The sequence below is a fragment of the Lolium perenne genome, chromosome 7, assembly GCF_019359855.2.
Source record: "Lolium perenne isolate Kyuss_39 chromosome 7, Kyuss_2.0, whole genome shotgun sequence".
Taxonomy (NCBI): domain Eukaryota; kingdom Viridiplantae; phylum Streptophyta; class Magnoliopsida; order Poales; family Poaceae; genus Lolium; species Lolium perenne.
Genome location: NC_067250.2, coordinates 53,630,837 through 53,653,437, shown reverse-complemented (window position 1 = coordinate 53,653,437; position 22,601 = coordinate 53,630,837). Strand labels below are relative to the sequence as shown.

At 46.7% G+C, this 22,601-nt stretch overlaps 1 protein-coding gene across 1 annotated transcript; it reads left to right on the top strand.

Moving 5' to 3' along the window:
• Positions 1-20,338: 20,338 nt before the first annotated feature.
• Positions 20,339-22,327, top strand: LOC127317513 (xyloglucan O-acetyltransferase 2-like). Its single transcript, XM_051348070.2, has 2 exons — positions 20,339-20,657; positions 20,993-22,327. Exons 1-2 carry the CDS (start codon positions 20,372-20,374, stop codon positions 22,063-22,065), a joined length of 1,359 nt encoding a protein of 452 aa, XP_051204030.1. The 5' UTR covers positions 20,339-20,371; the 3' UTR covers positions 22,066-22,327.
• The last annotated feature ends 274 nt before the right edge of the window (positions 22,328-22,601 follow it).

Here is a 22,601-nt window from a genome sequence, read left to right as displayed (position 1 = left end):
CCGCCAATCCCATCTCGGGGGATTCAGGAGATCGCCTCCGGCACCCTGCCGGAGAGGGGAATCATCTCCCGGAGGACTCTTCACCGCCATGGTCGCCTCCGGAGTGATGAGTGAGTAGTTCACCCCTGGACTATGGGTCCATAGCAGTAGCTAGATGGTCGTCTTCTCCTTATGTGCTTCATTGTCGGATCTTGTGAGCTGCCTAACATGATCAAGATCATCTATCTGTAATGCTATATGTTGTGTTTGTTGGGATCCGATGGATAGAGAATACTATGTTATGTTGATTATCAATCTATTACCTATGTGTTGTTTATGATCTTGCATGCTCTCCGTTATTAGTAGAGGCTCTGGCCAAGTTTTTACTCTTAACTCCAAGAGGGAGTATTTATGCTCGATAGTGGGTTCATGCCTCCATTAAATCTGGGACAGTGACAGAAAGTTCTAAGGTTGTGGATGTGTTGTTGCCACTAGGGATAAAACATTGATGCTATGTCCGAGGATGTAGTTATTGATTACATTACGCACCATACTTAATGCAATTGTCTGTTGTTTGCAACTTAATACTGGAAGGGGTTCGGATGATAACCTGAAGGTGGACTTTTTAGGCATAGATGCATGCTGGATAGCGGTCTATGTACTTTGTCGTAATGCCCAATTAAATCTCACTATACTCATCATATCATATATGTGCATGGTCATGCCCTCTCTATTTGTCAATTGCCCAACTGTAATTTGTTCACCCAACATGCTATTTATCTTATGGGAGAGACACCTCTAGTGAACTGTGGACCCCGGTCCATTCTTTTACATCGAATACAATCTACTGCGATACTTGTTCTACTGTTTTCTGCAAACAATCATCATCCACACTATACATCTAATCCTTTGTTACAGCAAGCCGGTGAGATTGACAACCTCACTGTTTCGTTGGGGCAAAGTACTTTGGTTGTGTTGTGCAGGTTCCACGTTGGCGCCGGAATCCCTGGTGTTGCGTCGCACTACATCCCGCCGCCATCAACCTTCGACGTGCTTCTTGACTCCTACTGGTTCGATAAACCTTGGTTTCTTACTGAGGGAAACTTGCTGCTGTACGCATCACACCTTCCACTTGGGGTTCCCAACGGGCGTGTGCTTTACGCGTCATCAAGCTAAATTTCTGGCGCCGTTGCCGGGGAGATCAAGACACGCTGCAAGGGGAGTCTCCACAATCCAATCTCTTTACTTTGTTTTTGTCTTGCTTTATTTTATTTACTTTCTTGTTTGCTGCATTATATCAAAACACAAAAAAATTAGTTGCTAGCTTTACTTTATTTACTGTCTTGCACTCTATATCAAAAACATAAAAAAATTAGTTACTTGCATTTGCTTTACTTATTTCAACATGTTTCCTTTTAATTTTACTGTAAAAGATATACCTGTGGGACAAGGGTCTATAATTGGAAGAGATAATATAGAAGAATTTTTCACCCATGTTAGTATGCATGAAGATCTTAAAGATATACCCCTTGCAAAAGTTGTCCCTACTTATGAAGATGCCTCTGTTTGTTTGGTACGCATGATGGAAGCTAGATTTATTAGTCTCAACCCCATGATACAACACATGTTTCTTACACTTTCTGATATGGAGCGGGGAGAGAAGAGAGATTGTGTTCTAAAAGTCTTAGTGCGAGAATTTGCGGATATAGCTAAAGAAGCTAGAAAAGTTTTTAGTAAGCATGAGAGGCTTGGTACGATCACCGATTTTAAAAGAACACTTGAAAAAATGGATATGGATAAAATTAAGTACACTAATAGTGTTAATTATGGTGGGGAGATTAAAGCACCAATACCATGTAAGCTCCTAGCGATGCATGAAGCTCTAGATGATAATTATGCTTGGCTTGTTCCTGAAAATTTGTTTGATGAGAGTAGCAAGCCCAAGACTAATGAAAAGGGAGCCGCTGAAACCTATGTATCCAAAATACTATGCATGGTTGAGAAAACTCCAAACCCTGATGTTGATACTTCGTCTCTTGATAACACTTGATATACACTTTCTGCGCCTAGCTGAAAGGCGTTAAAGAAAAGCGCTTATGGGAGACAACCCATGTTTTTACTACAGTACTTTTATTTTATATTTGAGTCTTGGAAGTTGTTACTACTGTAGCAACCTCACCATATCTTAGTTTTGTGCATTCTTGTGCCAAGTAAAGTCTTTGATAGTAAGGTTCATACTAGATTTGGATTGCTGCGCAGAAACAGATTTCTTTGCTGTCACGAATCTGGGCCTAATTCTCTGTAGGTAACTCATAAAATTATGCCAATTTACGTGAGTGATCCTCAGATATGTACGCAACTTTCATTCAATTTGAGCATTTTCATCTGAGCAAGTCTGGTGCCTCAATAAAATTCGTCTTTACGAACTGTTCTGTTTTGACAGATTCTGCCTTTTATTTCGCATTGCCTGTTTTGCTATGCTTGATGGATTTTTCTATTCCATTGACTTTCAGTAGCTTTGTGCAATGTCCAGAAGTGTTAAGAATGATTATTTCACCTCTGAACATGTAAATTTTGATTGTGCACTAACCCTCTAATGAGTTGTTTTGAGTTTGGTGTGGAGGAAGTTTTCAAGGATCAAGAGAGGGAGATGATACAACATGATCAAGGAGAGTGAAAGCTCTAAGGTTGGGGATGCCCCGGTGGTTCACCCCTGCATATTTTAAGAAGACTCAATCGTCTAAGCTTGGGGATGCCCAAGGCATCCCCTTCTTCATCGACAACATTATCAGGTTCCTCCCCTGAAACTATATTTTTATTCCATCACATCTTATGTGCTTTGCTTGGAGCGTCGGTTTGTTTTTGTTTTTGTTTTGTTTGAATAAAATGGATCCTAGCATTCATTGTGTGGGAGAGAGACACGCTCCGCTGTTGCATATGGACAAATATGTCCTTAGGCTTTACTCATAGTATTCATGGCGAAGGTTGAATCTTCTTCGTTAAATTGTTATATGGTTGGAATCGGGAAATGCTACATGTAGTAATTCTAAAATGTCTTGAATAATTTGATACTTGGCAATTGTTGTGCTCATGTTTAAGCTCTTGCATCATATACTTTGCACCTATTAATGAAGAAACACATAGAGCTTGCTAAAATTTGGTTTGCATAATTGGTCTCTCTAAAGTCTAGATAATTTCTAGTATTGAGTTTGAACAACAAGGAAGACGGTGTAGAGTCTTATAATGTTTACAATATGTCTTTTATGTGAGTTTTGCTGCACCGGTTCATCCTTGTGTTTGTTTCAAATAACCTTGCTAGCCTAAACCTTGTATCGAGAGGGAATACTTCTCATGCATCCAAAATCCTTGAGCCAACCACTATGCCATTTGTGTCCACCATACCTACCTACTACATGGTATTTCTCCGCCATTCCAAAATAAATTGCTTGAGTGCTACCTTTAAAATTTCCATTCTTTACATTTGCAATATATAGCTCATGGGACAAATAGCTTAAAAACTATTGTGGTATTGAATATGTATTTATGCACTTTATCTCTTATTAAGTTGCTTGTTGTGCGATAACCATCTTCCTGGGGACGCCATCAACTACTCTTTGTTGAATATCATGTGAGTTGCTATGCATTTTCGTCTTGTCTGAAGTAAGGGAGATTTACCACTCATTTAATGGTTAGAGCATGCATAATGTTAGAGAAGAACATTGGGCCGCTAACTAAAGCCATGATCCATGGTGGAAGTTTCAGTTTTGGACATATATCCTCAATCTCATATGAGAACATTAATTGTTGCTACATGCTTATGCATTAAAGAGGAGTCCATTATCTGTTGTCTATGTTGTCCCGGTATGGATGTCTAAGTTGAGAATAATCAAAAGCGAGAAATCCAATGCGAGCTTTCTCCTTAGACCTTTGTACAAGCGGCATAGAGGTACCCCTTTGTGACACTTGGTTAAAACATGTGTATTGCGATGACAATCCCGGTAATCCAAGCTAATTAGGACAAGGTGCGGGCACTATTAGTATACTATGCATGAGGCTTGCAACTTGTAAGATATAATTTACATAACACATATGCTTTATTACTACCGTTGACAAAATTGTTTCTTGTTTTCAAAATCAAAGCTCTAGCACAAATATAGCAATCAATGCTTCCCTCTGCGAAGGGCCTTTCTTTTACTTTTATGTTGAGTCAGTTCACCTATCTCTCTCCACCTCAAGAAGCAAACACTTGTGTGAACTGTGCATTGATTCCTACATACTTGCATATTGCACTTGTTATATTACGTTACATTGACAATATCCATGAGATATACATGTTATAAGTTGAAAGCAACCGCTGAAACTTAATCTTCCTTTGTGTTGCTTCGATACCTTTACTTTGATTTATTGCTTTATGAGTTAACTCTTATGCAAGACTTATTGATGCTTGTCTTGAAAGTACTATTCATGAAAAGTCTTTGCTTTATGATTCATTTGTTTACTCATGTCATTACCATTGCTTTGATCGCTGCATTCATTACATATGCTTACAATAGTATGATCAAGGTTATGATGGCATGTCACTCCAGAAATTATCTTTGTTATCGTTTACCTGCTCGGGACGAGCAGGAACTAAGCTTGGGGATGCTGATACGTCTCCGACGTATCGATAATTTCTTATGTTCCATGCCACATTATTGATGATATCTACATGTTTTATGCATACTTTATGTCATATTTATGCATTTTTCGGCACTAACCTATTAACGAGATGCCGAAGAGCCAGTTGCTGTTTTCTGCTGTTTTTGGTTTCAGAAATCCTAGTAAGGAAATATTCTCGGAATTGGACGAAATCAACGCCCAGGGGCCTATTTTGCCACGAAGCTTCCAGAAGATCGGAGGACTTACGAAGTGGGGCCACGAGGTGGCCAGACACCAGGGCGGCGCGGCCTGGGCCTTGGCCGCGCCGGCCTAATGTGTGGGCCCCTCGTGACGCCCCTTTACCTGCCCTTCCGCCTACATATAGTCTTCGTCGCGAAACCCCCAGTACCGAGAGCCACGATACGGAAAACCTTCCAGAGACGCCGCCGCCGCCAATCCCATCTCGGGGGATTCAGGAGATCGCCTCCGGCACCCTGCCGGAGAGGGGAATCATCTCCCGGAGGACTCTTCACCGCCATGGTCGCCTCCGGAGTGATGAGTGAGTAGTTCACCCCTGGACTATGGGTCCATAGCAGTAGCTAGATGGTCGTCTTCTCCTTATGTGCTTCATTGTCGGATCTTGTGAGCTTCCTAACATGATCAAGATCATCTATCTGTAATGCTATATGTTGTGTTTGTTGGGATCCGATGGATAGAGAATACTATGTTATGTTGATTATCAATCTATTACCTATGTGTTGTTTATGATCTTGCATGCTCTCCGTTATTAGTAGAGGCTCTGGCCAAGTTTTTACTCTTAACTCCAAGAGGGAGTATTTATGCTCGATAGTGGGTTCATGCCTCCATTAAATGCAGGACAAAGTGACAGAAAGTTCTAAGGTTGTGGATGTGCTGTTGCCACTAGGTATAAAACATTGATGCTATGTCCGAGGATGTAGTTATTGATTACATTACGCACCATACTTAATGCAATTGTCTGTTGTTTGCAACTTAATACTGGAAGGGGTTCGGATGATAACCTGAAGGTGGACTTTTTAGGCATAGATGCATGTTGGATAGCAGTCTATGTACTTTGTCGTAATGCCCAATTAAATCTCACTATACTCATCATATCATATATGTGCATGGTCATGCCCTCTCTATTTGTCAATTGCCCAACTGTAATTTGTTCACCCAACATGCTATTTATCTTATGGGAGAGACACCTCTAGTGAACTGTGGAGCCCGGTCCATTCTTTTACATCGAATACAATCTACTGCAATACTTGTTCTACTGGTTTTTGCAAACAATCATCATCCACACTATACATCTAATCCTTTGTTACAGCAAGCCGGTGAGATTGACAACCTCACTGTTTCGTTGGGGCAAAGTACTTTGGTTGTGTTGTGCAGGTTCGACATTGGCGCCGGAATCCCTGGTGTTGCGCCGCACTACATCCCGCCGCCATCAACCTTCGACGTGCTTCTTGACTCCTACTGGTTCGATAAACCTTGGTTTCTTACTGAGGGAAACTTGCTGCTGTACGCATCACACCTTCCACTTGGGGTTCCCAACGGGCGTGTGCTTTACGCGTCATCAAGGTGCAGAAAACTAAACTAGGCCTTCACTTGATCTTACCAGCACTTCACTTTTTTTCACTCTTTTTCTCTTTTTTTGAATCACTTTTTCTTTTTCTCTATTTCTCACGGTTAGTGTAGCTACAGTAATTTTGTTTTGGATTTTATGACCCTTCTCCTTGTAACACGGCCAACAGAAAATGCAAAGCACCGAAAACCTAACGAGCTGCCTGTCGAGCGGTAAAACTAGTCTCTTTTGGGAAAGTTCCTAGTCACGTATATCGAAAGGTTGTGTCTATGGTTGGGAACAAGCACAATGTACGCTATGTGGACTCGGAGAAACAAAACTGAAAACTAGATGATAGCGGAAACACAAACCCTAACAATACTAGATGGAAGAAAAGATACGCAAAAACAACTAAAACTCAAAATTAGTGAAATCTAAGTGTAAGAGCAAGATCTATATCCCTTGTTTTGTGTGTTTGATAACAACACTCGAACAATTCTAACCGTGCACAAAGTTTGTCATTGATAGTTTTGCAAGGTGTACGATGCCCTCGCCGGACACATTATGATCAGAAGACCGAAGCGTAGTTCTTAGGCTTTCTGGTTTTGTGTGTGTGTCGCGAGGTAACATGGTAGGAGAGGAAAAGAGGAAAAAGCTGTTTTAGCCATAGCGGTACTACCGGTACCAGGAGCGGAAGTACCGCTACCCCTACTGGTACCGCCCTGAGATACCGCTCTGAGGATTGCACACGAGATTGTCCCACAGAACAGGTTACGGTACCTTTACGGTACCTTGAGCGGTAGTACCGCCCACGGTACCGCTCAAGTACCGTAACACGTTACGGCAGTACCGCTCTGGTACCGCTCCGGTACCGCTTTGGATCCAGTAAGGTCTGGACCCTATTGCGGTACCTCAAGCGGTACCGCGAGCGGTAGTACCGCTATGTGTCCACGTGGACAAGTTCTGTAGGGATTCGAACTCAGAGCGGTAGTACCGCTTCCCAGAAGCGGTAGTACCGCTTAGGCAAAAACAGCACATAACGGTTGGATTTGGAGGGACCTATAAAAAGGCCCCTTCTTCCCCAACTCGTTTTTATCTCTCCTCTCTCTCTCCTCCATTGTTGCTGAGCTTAATCCTTGAGGATCTCCCCAACCATCCAACCAATCTTGCCCAAATTTTGAGGAGTGGTGGAGGAGACCCCGATCTATAGTTCTACCAAGAGAGATTTCACCAATACTTGCTATTCCTTAGTGGACCTTGCTGTTAGGGTTCCTATTGTGGGACATTGGAGGAAGTGCATCCATGGAGGCTAGCTTGGTGTTGTACTAGCTCCATGGGTTGTTGGGAGCCTCCTTGTGGTGTGGAGCTCGCCCCAACCTTGTGAAGGAATCACCGCCTCGACCGGTGCCTTAGTGGAGAAGGGGGAGCACCTTCGTGGAGCTCTCTCGAGGAAGAAGGTGAGGCCTTCCTTCGTGGTGTGGCCGTCTAGTCTCTTGTGTGAGACTAGCACCTCCTCAACGCAGACATACTTCCTATTGTGGAAGGAACTGCGGGAAACAAACCTCGCCTCGTCTCCGCGCCCCCGGTTGTCCCGCTCCTTACTCTTACTATCTTGTTGATTCCTTTGCTTGTTGCACTTGTCCTAGGATCATTGTAGGATCACCGCTATCGCTAAAGTTATCACCTTTACCTTTCGTTGCACTAAAAATAGAAAAAGACTAAAACTGGCCGTAGCGCCATTCACCCCCCCCCCTCTTGTTCGCTATGATCCATTCACTAAGGCTATGGGAAACCCTAACCCTAATGTTTTTGGCTTTTTCTGGATAGGAAAACACTCATAACTCAACTATGGGGTGGATTGTGCATGTCTTACCGAGGAAACACTGAAATATGATACCAAGATGATAAGGGGTGGCCCGATCTTCTCAGCAAGCAACGGTGGTGATGATGATCACGGGATGAACACAACGGAGATAACACGATGATGAAGTGGATGATAACTTGTATGACGCAACGAAGTCTCTCGATTGGTCCCTGTCGTCAATGCAACAGCTCTCAATCCTGCAAGATATTCGCAACTCTAGACACCTGCGCACGTAGCCGCCGACCATGAAGCGGTAAGTTGCAATCGTCTAATTCCCAATGGAATAGAAGATCACACAAGACTTTCAGAGTATACACCAAATCAATGCAATATGGTGTAGAAATTCGATAGAGTTGCAAAGCAATCAACTATGAACTAGGGTTTATCTTAAACGTGGTCTAAACCTAATTTGGGGGCGTCCTGGGCACTTATATAGGGGTTCAGGACGACCAGGGGTCGAAAAGATACATAGAAAACTGACCAAGATTGGATCTGGTCGAGACAGACTCGGACTCGGCCGGTCTGGGGGCCGGTCGACCGAGCCTGGGACCGGCCGGTCCGGTTTCAACCGGGCCTGGGACCGGGTGCTGACCGGGTGCGGGATGGGTTGCTCAGTACACCCGTCCCGGATGGTACCGGCTGTGGAGCCGGTCGGCGCCGGGCTCGTCCGGCGTGTGGTCCGGTTGGACCGGGCCTGGGACCGGGCGCGCCGGCGTGGCGGCCGGTCTGACCGGGCGTGGCACCGGCCTAGACTTCTTCCTCCTTCGCGCATGCCTCCCTCTCCTCCCTCGCGTGTCCATGGGATATCTTCATGTCCAGCTCCATGTTCAGCTTCTTGTCCAGCTGCTCCTCTTCTCCTCGTGCGATGCTTGCTCCCTCTTTGTACCTGATCATACATAAGTGAAAGGACTTAGGCAGTATAAAATTCTCATCGATCAAAGTATCACTTAGGAACAAGTTCACCTGTTGTTTGAGTAGTTTCGCATGAGCTCTTGTCATAGGTCCAATCCTGACTTCATTGGACTTGAGCTTCACAACAGCATCGTCTTCTTCTTGCAATGACGGAGGTAGTAGTGTAGTAGGGATGTCCTCATCACCTATGTTGGTTATTCATCTATTGTGGCTACATCATTTCTATGGAGGCATTGTTATTGGATTTTTGGGTTTTCTCAAGGCAAACGATGACACGTTCACCCAAAACTCCTTGTATGGCCATATGTTGCCTCCATAGTGTGCATATGCTATATGAACATGTCAAGTATCCTTGTTGCATATGTGCATGGTTTGTAGAATCTAGGGGGATTTGTTTCTCTAGGATGTGTGTATTTGTATTCAAATGCATATTCCAACTATGCACACATCTAGGGGGAGCTCCGTCTAGCTTTTGCAAATCTAGAACCCTATCATAATATCTTATGCTATGTTGCAAATTCTTGTGTTGTCATCAAACACCAAAAAGGGGGAGATTGAAAGAGCAAGGTATATACCTCGTGTTTTGTGTGTTTGATAACAACACTAGAATGTATTTAATCGTGTGCATAGATTGTCTTTGATAGATTTGCAGGTGCACGGTGGCCTCGCTGAACACATCATGATCGGAAGACTGAAGCGTAGCTTATAGGTTTACTGGTTTTGTATGTGTGTCGCGAGGTGACATGGTTGGAGAGGGAAAGAGGAAAAAGCAGATTCTGCCTGACCGGTACTACCGGTACCAGGAGCGGTAGTACCGCTACCCTACTGGTACCGCCCTGAAGTAACGCTCTGGGTGTTTGCACACGAAAAGTCCCACAGAGTGATTTACGGTACCTCTACGGTACTATGAGCGGAAGTACCGCTCGCAAGCGGTATTTCCGACATGGTACCGCTTAGGTACCGTAACTCGAGTTACGGCACTACCGCTTCGGTACCGCTGAGGTACCGCGTGGAGCCCGGGGCTCGCAGAGGCTGTTATGGTACCTCAAGCGGTACCGCTAGCGGTACTACCGCTTTGAGCCCACGTGGCGAATATGTGGTGCGATTTCAAACCCAGAGCGGTACTACCGCTTGCCCAAGCGGTAGTACTGGTCGCGCGGGATCTACACATAACAGTTGGATTCGAAGGAGCCTATAAAAGGGCCCCTTCTTCCCCAGCTCGTTTTCATCTCTTCTCTCTCTCTCCTCCATTGTTGCTGAGCTCAAACCTTAAGGATCTCCCCACCTACCCAATCAATCTGCCCAAATTCGAAGGAGTGGTGGAGGAGGCCCCGATCTATAGTTCTACCAAGAGAGATTTCACCAATACCATCTAGTCCTTAGTGGATCTTGGAGTTAGGGTTCCTATAGTGGGATCTTGGAGGAAGTGCTCCTATGGAGGCTAGCTTGGAGTTGTGCTAGCCCCATAGGGTGTTGGGAGCCTCCTTGTGTTGTGGAGCTCGCCCCAACCTTGTGAAGGAATCGCCGCCTCGACCGGCTACTTAGTAGAGAAGGGGGAGCTCCTTTGTGGAGCTTTCTCGAGGAATAAGGTGAGGCCTTCCTTCGTGGTGTGGCTGTCTAGCCTTCGTGGCTAGCACCTCCTCAACACAGACGTACTCCCTTTTGTGGGAGGAACTGCGGGAAACAAACCTCGCCTTGTCTCCGCATCCCCGGTTGTCCCGCTCCCTAACTTTACTATCTTGTTTGGTTCCTTTGCTTGTTGCACTAGCCTAGAATCATACTAGGATCACCTCTAACACCAAATCTATCACCTTTACTTCCGCATTGCACTAAAATTGAAAAAGACTAAAAAATTGCCTAGCGACCATTCACCCCCTCTTGTTCGCTAAGATCCATTCAACAGGAGACTCCGGTGTCTTTACACTGGAGACTCCGGCCCCAAACTTCTGCAACGGTTACATTTGGTGTGGGGATACAAATAGCACCCTTCTTATCCATTGAGAGGTTGCATCTTCTACTCTCTCTCCTTCATTGTTCCAAATCTCAAAACTCATTGCCTTCCTCCCTAGCCACTCAAACTTGTTGATCTCTTGGGAACCCTAGATCTACACTTCTACCAAAGGGATTTGAGTATCCCACTTGTTTGTAGAGGATTCATGTTGTGAAATCCTAGCTTCGTGAGAAGTCGTCCTCGGAGCTTGCTTTGTGTTGTAAAATCTCTGTGCTCGGTTGTTGGGAGCCTCCAATTGAGTTGTGGATGCGTGCCCCAACCTTTGTGTAAAGGTGCCGGTTGCGACCTTAATTCATCCGATTAGTGGAACGTGAGCTAGGCCTTCGTGGCGTTGCTCACCGGAGAATAGGGTGAGGCCTTTGTGGCGTTGGTAGGCCTTCGTGACACCACACCCCTCCAACGTAGAGGTACTTACCTTTAGAAGTAAGGAACTTCGGGAATCATACCATTGTGTCTCCGCGTGCTCCACATCGGTTACTTCTTTCGTTTACCGCACTTTACTACTTGTATCTTGTATTGTGTATTGCTTGCTTGTATCTTGCCATATAGGTAAATTCACATAGTTGCATATCTAGAAAATTTACCTTTGTGTCAAGCCTAAATTGGAAAAAGAATTAAAATTTGATTAAGCACCTATTCACCCCCTCTAGGTGGCATACAATCCTTTCAATTGGTATCAAGGCATCGGCTCTTAAATCGGGCTTTAGCGCCTAAGAGAGTATGGCCGTGGGGGCTAGTTCGGAGCCGGCATCTATGGAGGACATCAAGGAATTGAAGACATTCATTTCCTCGATGAACACCTCCATAGGTGAATTAAGGGAGATGCTGATTAACTTCATGCAATCCAATAAACCTCCTATCCCTCCTACCACCACTACCATCCATCTTAGGAGGTCTTATGTGATCGCTCACATCCTGACGTCTCGTTGCCTTTTTTCTTCCTCTAACAACGCCATAGATATATGGTGAATCTATCAATTATCAGATATCTACAGTAAGGAGTGCTCATTGCTACACGGTTAATGCCCATATGCTCCTTAAGACAACATTGAAGTGATAACAACATTAATGGAATGATGGTTGTTGCACTAGTTGATACCACTCCTCGAGCCCAATAGAATAACCAACAACCCCGCTGGTTCTCCCACCCCGTCCCCCACCTGATCTACCTCCCACCCTGTTGGTTCATCATCGTTGTTGCAGTCGCCTCTCCGTGCTTGCCTACCAGCCACCCGCCCAGGATCCCCATAGCCGCCGATGCTACCGCCAAGTCCAGCCATCTCACGTCGTAGTCCGGTCGGGAAGAGCCACAGAGCAGACTCACGGCTGCTCTCCGGTGTCTCACGTATGGAGCTCCTCCAGATGCACAACATGACTATCTACGCATCTCGGAGTTTACGTGCTTCGAGAGTCATCATGTTTCGTCGGGCAGTTGTGGCAGTGTTTGAGCGCCAAATCCAAAAGATGCAGCTTGGATCCTAGCACAAAATACAGCTAGGGTATTTCCTGAGATGCGAGGGAGTATCGATTGCATGCACTGGGATGGAAAAAATTCCTATTTGCTTGGCAAGGGTAGAAGGGTCATACCGAGCAGTGGAATGTGATAGTTGAAGTTGTGGAAGATTACGACCTCTAGATTTGGCACGCTTTATTTGGTATGTTAGGAACTCACACCGACATCAATGTGTTGTAGTGCTCTGATGCGGTTGCAAGAGTGCTCATGTATGTTTGGGCCAATAGTTTTGTTTTTTCTGGGGCTAATAGAAGGTGGTTCGTTTCTCTTACAGATTAAGAGTTTATGATAACCTATCTGTGAATATGCATGTAGATAACGTTCCACACACATTTGCATGTACCCGAGTCAGTGCTCACCGTTTGAACTAGATCAAAAGAAAAAGAAAAAGACCAAAGAGCTACAATAAAGGTTGCTCCCTCCATAAACTCTTAATTCCCATGTGCTTCTTCAGATTTTTTTTCGATAAAGGGAATATATTAATATCAAAAGATACCAATTACACCCAGCCTCTGCAACAATGCACCACCCTAATGGCACTACGGATGCACACAGCCAAAAAACGAAAAGAAAACTAAGAAACAAAAGTCCCGCTACAGTATCTCGGGCCTAACAACAGCAATACATCCACCGTCAAGACAACACCTGAAAAACAGACTCTCCAAAAATGACGCCTCCAAGAAGGGAACAGTGCTCTAACACCGTCGTCGTCCGATCAAAGATCTTAGGTTTTCTCCCTGAAGATAGTCCCCGCTCTCAAAACAATGCCTCCAACAAGGTCATTGCCAGGCACAACCAATTAAGGCCAGACCTTGGGTTTTCACCCTGAAAGGTAGGACTCTGTACTTCACCTGTGTTGTCGCCCGCACTTTCATACCGCTGCTGTGAAGCCCGGAACACCAAGCAAGTCCCTCAACAGCACGGAGACTTGAACCTCCCTTAGCTAGTCCCCCCCTCCGGCCTTCATGAAATTCTCTTCTTCCGACTTTCATCATGGATCCATAGTCACTTGATGTCAACACAGAAAAAGAGCTTCGCGCCGCTCCCTCCAGAACCAATCGGTCGGAATAAAAACATGGGTGCGCACGACCGAATACCACCGATCCAGCAAACTCCAGGCAAAAGCACTGTTACATCCGCCGGCGGAGCCTTCCGGAACTCAACACTCCAGCCAGATCACGAGTCCAGGCCTCCGGTAGGTCCTCCTCTTCACGCAAGAGAGGCCCTAGGACCGCCGCCTTTATTCAGGTCGGACACCATCGCCGGCTTCCAAGCTCCTCCATCTCGCCGCCGGAACGCGGTGATAGATCAATAGATCCACCACCACCAACCGCAGGCCGGTCCTCTCCGGCGAAAAAGAGGGTCACCTCCACCGTCAAACCCAAGGCTGCTGCCCCGGGCGTCCTCGTACCGCGGGAGAAGCCCAAGATCATTACCCCTCACCGGCGAGAGGCGGAGGGAAAGGCGCTGTCCGCCTCCACGAGCCACCACCGTCGGCATGCCGCCGATGGGAGGCGGGGAGGCCGCAGCCCGCAGCTGGATCGTCCCCGGGAGGGCCGCCGCCGCCCCTACATCCTCATCCGACCGCCGCCGCCCCGGGAGGCGGAAGGGCCGCCGCCGCGTGAGAGGCTCCATTGGCCGCCGTTCCCGACGCGCCACGAGGGGAAGCCCCCGCCGCCTCCACGCCCCGAGATCTTTGCCCCGGCGGCGGCGGCGGGAGGGTTGGGAGGAGGGGTGCGGGAGGCTAGGGTTGGGAGGAGGGTTCTGAGTCAGGGTTCTTCGGATAGTATTAATGTGTGTGAAAGTTACATGACATGGTTTGTTGCACCAAATGGCTACCCATGGCTCGTTACCTTTAGGTACAAGTACTAAATCCAATTTCACAATACATATCGTTGATTCAGTACAATTATAAATTGAAGGAAGTATTAAAGAAGAGAAGAAGTTGGCCAGTACTCATCGCAAATAAAAACATTCGGTGGCTATCGGAGTGGAAGCTAGGAGAAAAACAAGAAAAGCTAGGTTGTAACTATATTCTCACGTATGCAAACACTATGTAGACAGAATACGTGCTATATATCTACGACTGAGAAGCATCAGGATTTGAGATAGTGCAGTGTTGCTTAGAGGGAGATTTCGTGGGGCATCATTGAAATGCCTCAGATGGATGCTCTTACCGCAGTGGATCAGGGAACGGTAGCATCAGGTGCAGCCTTTTATGTTTCTTCTAGAGTCATGTGCGGAAACTAAGGTTTCTTCGCGCCTCCGGCATACAAAGCGTCCACACAAAATCATCTCCAATGCCGGGACCCTTACATTCCTAACTTCCCAAGAAACTCCGTGGCGACAAGAGTACGTTCAGGGAGATGCACCGTGCCAAGAGAAGTGTTTCCACCAATGTTGGACCCAGAGCACGGTGTGTAATTGGTAGTCGGCGGAGATGGACGTTTTCCGGCCGCACGGAAGAGGCTGCTGCATTGCGCCGGCTAACATATTCGCCGTGCTAGCATCACTCAACAATTTACGAGAAGACGTCTCGTGTAAAATTAATGTATCTATTTTTTATAAAGGAAATATATTAATATCTACTAAATATACTTAATTTTCTTTTTTCCTTTTTATTCACTTTATTACTTCTATTATAGACCCTATCCCTATGGTTTATCCACATCGCGATGCTCTAGCAGCATTACAGATGCACACAGCTAGAAAATAAGAAAAAATCTAATAAAAGAAAAGGTCCTGCTACAGTGATCATTTGCTTGAAGTAATTGTACTAACACCATCAAGACAATACCAGAAGTGCAGCTCCTCCAAAACCGACGTGCCGTCGTGTCTGATCAAAGATCTTAGGTTTTCACTCTACATAAAGTATTTGCTTACAAAACAATACCTTCAACAAGATCATTGTCAGACACAACCAATTAAAACTAGACCTTCAATTTTCACCCTCAGAGGTAAGATCTTGAAATTATCCTATGTTGATGCCCCCACTTGCGATGCCGCTGCTTCAAGTCAGAAATCACCAAGCCAATTCCTCTTCGCCACAAAGAGTGGAACCACCATAGCTAGTTCTTAGATCCCGACCTCAATGACATTTCCCCGCCGGCTGACTTCACCATGGAACGAGAAAGCATGCTCCATAATGGTCACAACCAGCAGAGCTTCGCAGCGTTTCCTCTAAAACCAAACGGCCAGAGAAAAACATGGATGCGCAAGGCCGAATTCCACCCGGTCCAGCAATTTCTAGGCATGAATCGCCCAATGGAGTTCACCCGCGGAGCCTTCCGAAACACAACAGTACAACCAAATCGACGTGTGTTGTGGGTATACTTCATGGGTGTACCATCGATAGTGGCTACATCCTGTAAGCCCGGGTGGCCCATCGACAGTGGCTAGGTCGTATGACACCTACATGGGGGGGGGGGGGGGGTAAATAGGTGTTCTCTCAAAATTTAATTCTTTTTCAATTTAAGCTTGACACAAAGTTAAATTCTCTAGATATGCAACTATATGAATTTAACTATATGACAAGATACAAGCAACAATACACAATATAAGATACAAGTAGTAAAGTGCGGTAAGAGGATAGAGGTAACCGAGGTGGAGCACGTGGAGACACGAGGGTATGATTCCCGTAGTTCCTTCCTTGTAAAGGGAAGTACGTCTACGTTTGGAGGGGTGTGGTGCCACGAAGGCCAGCCAATGCCACGAAGGCTCACCCTATTCTCCGGTGAGCAACGCCACAAAGGCCTAGCTCACGCTCCACTAAGCGGTTGCCTTGAGGTTGCAACCGGCACCTTTACACGAAGCTTGGGGCACACATCCACAACCAAATTGAAGGCTCCCAAATGCCGCACACGGAGCTTTACAAAATGAACTAGCTCCAGGACGACCTCACAAAGAACCACAAATTCACACTAAGGAAACACGAAGAAATTGAGCGGTGGTCACAAATCGGTTTGGTAGGATTGTGAATCTAGGGCTTCTCCTTCACTCCACAAAGAATCATAGTATTTGGGTGGAGGAGTAAGGAGATCTAGATGAATTTATGAGGTGTATTAATGGTGGAGAGAAGGCGTAGGTCGTCACCATCCGAAGGTAGAAGGCGGGGCCAATTTATAGATGGTTGACCAAAAATGGCCCTTGGAGGGGACGAACCTAAGTCCCACCCAACTGGACTGGCCAGGTCCGGTCGGACCACTCCGGCCCGACTGGTCCGGCTAGTGGCCAGATCCGGGCCGGCGCCAAACCAGTGTGCCTTCTGCGAGTCGCCGTACTGTGTCCCGGACCACTCCGGCTGGGCCGGACCTTCCAGCCGGCGACCGGACCACTCCGGCCAGGACAATACTGGCCCAATATGATCAGCAAAACTGCCTCTAAATCATGGAAGAAACAGTGATTCTAACAAGATGAATATGTGGTGGATTCTTGGATGTGTATAAGCTCAGCAACCACCGCAACAACCTCTCAGTATCCCCTCTAAACAAAAACGAAAAACCTAGCTCAAACCGAAACTAAACCGCAAGGCTTCTCTTCCTTTTTTCTTCTTCTAGAAACCGGGGAAACCACCACACCGTTTGCTCGAACTCTAGAAATCTTGTCACAACTAGAGCAAATGGTTAGTATACAAGTGTTGCCAACAAACATCAAAACCATTAGGAGAAGAAATGTCCTTTCAAAAGTGCATGAAATAGTTTGCATGGCTCACATGATCAATGAGTGATAGATTATGGCACAACAACCCTCGCGTGTAGTGCACCTTTACTTTCATTTTGATTCATGTTTGGCACCTCTTCGCGAGGCGTCTAAGTTGTACCAATTTACATGCTAACCGAGGTTCTTGGAGCTTGGAATAGGAATGTTTGGTTTGCATCTAGGACTAAAAAAGACTCCTGAAACTGTACTTTTGAAAATGACGGAACAACTTCATGATTTACGACCAAAGTCAAATCACTGTTGTTTAATTCAATGATCAGAGAAGAGGTTCATTTATTCTGAATTATTAGAAAAAATAAAAATAATGCACATTGTTTAAGTTGCACGATAGGTTTCCTACTTCAAATATTTTATTACATTTTAAATAAGAAAGCTATAATGAAGGCTCCACAATGTTTGTCTCCTTGACATATAGCGAATGCAAATCGCGATGACTATTCACCTCCATTACATACATACCATAGATCTTAACCAGGTCCATGGGTTGGAAATTGTGTGTGTGTGTGTGGGGGGGGGGGGGGGGCACTTGCATTCGTGTGTTTTCCCTATACATCATATATATCAAGCATCCTACAATAAGGGGTTTTCTCATTGTAGAAAAGTGTTGCATCACATCACATGGTATGAGATATTGCGCATATTAAAAAAGAGAAGAAACGAAGTAGTGAGTATTTTGACCTAATTTTGGCGTCAAATTCTAGACTACAAATCAAAACTAGCTAAATTGTCTCTTGGAGACTACATAATGACTATGAGGCTCCCCGCAACACGCTAGTGTACATCCAGGACAATACTCCACGCAAGGAGAACCATGGTAACCGTTGCTAGCGTTGGAGTGTGTGGGAAGATGTGTGTACTGGTGACCCCGTCGCTGGGTCTATGTTGAATTGTGTGCCCGAGTAAGGCATGTATATGCATTTTCTGAAGAGCATGACCTTCCACTGGATAATTATTAGTGTTATGTGATCCCAACATGTCGGTGTCTAGGCACACATAGTCAAAAACATAATTGGATAGCTGAAATTTGGCACTTTAGGCTGGTGTAGTGAGAGTTCGTGCCTTCGTGGGCTCCGCCTAGACCGCACCAAACCACGGTACAAAACACACCGAGCAGAAAATTCCTATAATACTTTGTCGATATATGTAGTCGCGCACATCCTAAGGTCTCACTACTTTTTCTTCTACTTGTAACAATGCTATATATATGGTGGGTTTATCTATTGTTAGATAGCTATAGTAAGGGGTGTCTTTGCTACACGGTTAATGGACATGTGCTCCTTAAGACAACATTGAAGTGATAAAAGCATTCATGACACGGTGGGGAAAATAATTCTATCAGACCTGGTTCGCAAATTTATCTCCGCGGATCAACTCCAGCAATTGACACGTGGCGAGGAGAGAGAAAATACAAGATTTGGTTGTCTATTTTTAGATCTAAACTACCACATGTGCCACATGTCATTTGCTAGAATTGGCCCACCTGGTGAATTTGTGTAACGGGTCTCATAAAATTTATGTCCACATGTTGGTTGTTGAACTAGTAGATACCAGTCCTCGAGACAACAATGAAGTGATAAAAGCATCCATGATATGGTTGTTGCACCAAATGGTATTACCTCCCCCTTACTTGTCCTATTAAAGAAGAGAAGAAGTAGAGTACCACACCATGTACACAAACTCCTTGAGACAGTTCACAAAATATCACATACTACCTATTGGAGAGAAAGGAAGTGGGTAGTGCAGAGTTTCAGCCATATCACATATGCCACACCATGTACACGCTACCTAGGAATAAGAAACATCAGGATTCAAGGTGGTGGCCTTAGACACAACATTACATCGTTCACAGAAATCAGATGCATGTCACCGCTTGCATGGCTCACAGGATTGGTGGTTGATGCATTATGTCACGACAACCTCGGGTGTAGCAACTTTTCTTTTGTATTGAGTCATGTGTGGCACTTCTCCATGTGACGTCCAAGTTCGTACGGCTTTACACGCTGGTTGAGGTTCTTGGCAATTGCGAGCGAAATGGGGTGGTTACCATCAACAACTAATTTATTTATTCGCTAAATTATACTTTGTAAATGATGGAACCACTTCGTGGGTTTTGATGAGGAAAATGTACACACTGGAAAAGATAATCCACATGATGAGAACCATGACTTTATTGTGTGGGGATTGGTATCATAGACCCCATGGCATGGATAACTTCCGAGATGCAGCAAGGAAGGATGCATGGTGGCATGGTTTAACAATGCAAAATGATTCGTCTATGGAAGTTATGTTCTCTGAGCTTGCTTAATAGTTTACTTTGAGAGATAGTGTTGAATGTGCAGTTAGTCTCTTGAGCACCTTGCCTGATTTCTTTTTAGATAATATAATTTAGCGTGTATTAGAACCACATACTAATCATGTTTCCACTTAGGCGACTTTTCCATTTATTTTTTTGTACATGGAAAGAAAAATCTGGTAGAGAGAATTCCATAGCTGAATAGTGAACGTTGTTAAAATCTAGAATGCAAGAGTCATTTTATCGACAAATCATGATGTTGTAGCCTAGACTAGGTGAATTATCACTTAAATGTTGCATATTGTGGTATTGGGATGTGGAATGGTGTGTGTGTATTATGGTGGGTGTTAGTGTGTTTTCTCCGAGGTGAATACATGGCATGTTTGGTTGATTTGTATCTACGGAGCATTGTTTGTGTCACATTTGTGGCACTTGACAACTTTTGTAACGAAGGAAACCACATCACAAGTGAGACAAATAATGAAACACTGGACTAAAAATGTGTACCATGTCTAACATGTAACGTGGCAATGTGTGGCCTCAACATCGGCGGCCGGCAGAAACCCTGCACGCCGGGCTGGTCTCGTGGGAGCATAGCCCGCAGCAAAACACGGCGAGCGTGCCATGTGTTGGATCCAACTAGAACCAATTTAAGAAAGTCGAGTGAGTGAGAGTGACAGTGGCCAATTTAAAAATACGCGTACCCTCGTCTTTCGATAAAGAAAAATAAAATAAAGGAGAAAAGGAAAACATTCCCCTCGCCTGCATCTCTTTGTCCTCCATTGTCGATCCCCTTCTTGACTCCTGCCCCGGTCCTCCATTGCCATGGTTTCCTCTTCTTGAGCAAGCACGCAGCCATGGTCACCAATTTCCCGCAGCCCCACCACCACCAGACCACCCACTTCTCCCTCCCCAAGAAGCAATTCCTCACCTACGCCCTCTACGCGCTCCTCCCTCTCGCGCTCCTCCATTACCTGCTCTTCAACCCGCTGGCCGAACCCAAGCCGGCCGCCCTCGTCCGAGAGGCGGCGGCGACCGTCGTGCCTTCCCAGCCTGGGCATGCATCGGCGAATGCGCATGAGGAGCTGCCTCCTCCACCGCCTCCCGACCAAGGGGATGAAGTAGTATTGGGGGAAATGCAAGGTACAATGTTATGTTTTCCTGTTGATTCTACATAGCTGGTGCTGCAATGTGGCGGACAAATTTCTGTCTGGGCGATTTAGCTAGCCGATTGAGTTTTGCCATGAGTGGATTCCATTTTGGTTGAGTCGTGATTTCTATTTTTTCTTGCCATTTTTTACAAGTATTTTCCGCCAAGCAAAGCATAAAGCGCTCCTCAGCTCAATAAATAGTGACCATCTCATATCTGGCATGTGGTTTCTGGTGTTTCTTCCGGAAATATTTACCCATCTGTGCAATTCCTGGTAGACTGTTTAGGCAAGAAACTAAATCTTGCATTGCTCTGTTGCCCCGAACAGCCGGAGAAGTGTCGGCAACCGCGTCGCCGCCGCCGTGCGACTACTCCGAGGGCGAGTGGGTGCCGGACGCGCGGGCGCCGCTCTACAACGGGACGAGCTGCGGCACGATCAAGGACGGCCAGAACTGCATGGCGCACGGCCGGCCGGACACCGGGTACCTCCACTGGCGGTGGCGGCCGCGGGGGTGCGACCTCCCGGCCTTCTCCCCGGAGGCGTTCCTGCGCTGGCTCCGCAACAGGCACCTGGCCTTCGTGGGCGACTCCCTGGCGCGCAACCAGGGCGAGTCGCTGCTCTGCCTCCTCGCCTCCCGCTCCCGCCCGGACCTCGTGTACCGGGACGGCGAGGAGAACAAGTTCCGGCGGTGGGTCTTCCGCGACCACAACGCCACCGTGTCCATCTTCTGGTCGCCGCTCCTGGTCAAGGTCGCCGAGAAGGCGGAGCGCGCCGGCGTGCGCCACAACAACGTCTTCCTCGACGCGTTCGATGAGCGGTGGATGTCGCAGCTGGGCGCGCTGGACGCCGTCGTCCTGTCCGTGGGGCACTGGTTCCTGATCCCCGGCATCTACCACGACGGCGGCGAGGTCGTGGGCTGCCACGACTGCGCGGACCTGAACCGCACCGAGACGGCCTTCTTCGGCGTGTTCAAGGAGATCGTGCACCGGACGCTCGCCGAGGTGGCCCGGCGGCACGGCAACGACAGGAAGGTGGTCGCGTTCACCACGTTCTCGCCGGCGCACTTCGAGGGGGACTGGGACAAGGCCGGCGCCTGCCCCAAGAAAGAGCCGTACAAGGACGGCGAGAAGGAGCTGGGCTACACGGAGATGGAGATGAGGAAGACCGTCGTGGAGGCGGTGGCCGCGGCCGCGTCCAGCGCCGGCGCTCTGCGGTTCGCGGCGCTGGACGTGACGAAGCTGGCGAACCTGCGGCCCGACGGCCACCCCGGCCCGTACATGCGCAACGACCCGTTCGCCGGCGGCATGGACGCCCGGGTGCAGAACGACTGCGTGCACTGGTGCATGCCCGGCCCGATCGACACCTTCAACCAGATCCTGCTGCAGACCATCTCAGGGTGACCACCATGATCGACACGTCTCAGATCACGGGTTCAGTGATACAGCTGTGTTTCTGATCAAAGAACCGAGAATTTTGGCCAAGTCTGTGCATGGACGATTATTTTTCTCGTCGATCAGATGGTTAGGATACGAGATAGGTTGTCCGTAACCGGGGCAGTTGTATGGATGAAGGAAGATCGATGGTTCCGTTTTGTAGATGTCAGAAAGTCTGAATTGCTTTGAGGTTCTACTTGTAACAATGAGAATGAGATCAGTTTTACTAGAGCATCTCCAGCAGCCACACACGCTATAATAAGAGCATCCCCACTCGTCTACACGACGAAGGCCCTCGAGCGAAGATTTTCCCATCCGGACAGCGTAATTCGGTCCAGTCGTGTCCTCCGGTCCCCGGTTCCTCGATTTCATCCGGATTCGGGCCTAAATCCATCCAACCCCGGTCCCCCGGGTTCTATCGGGGAGTCCGGACGAGTGAAAAGCGAAAAGCAGGGAAGGATCCGATCTGTCGGCGACTCGACACACGAGCCCCACCGCCACCT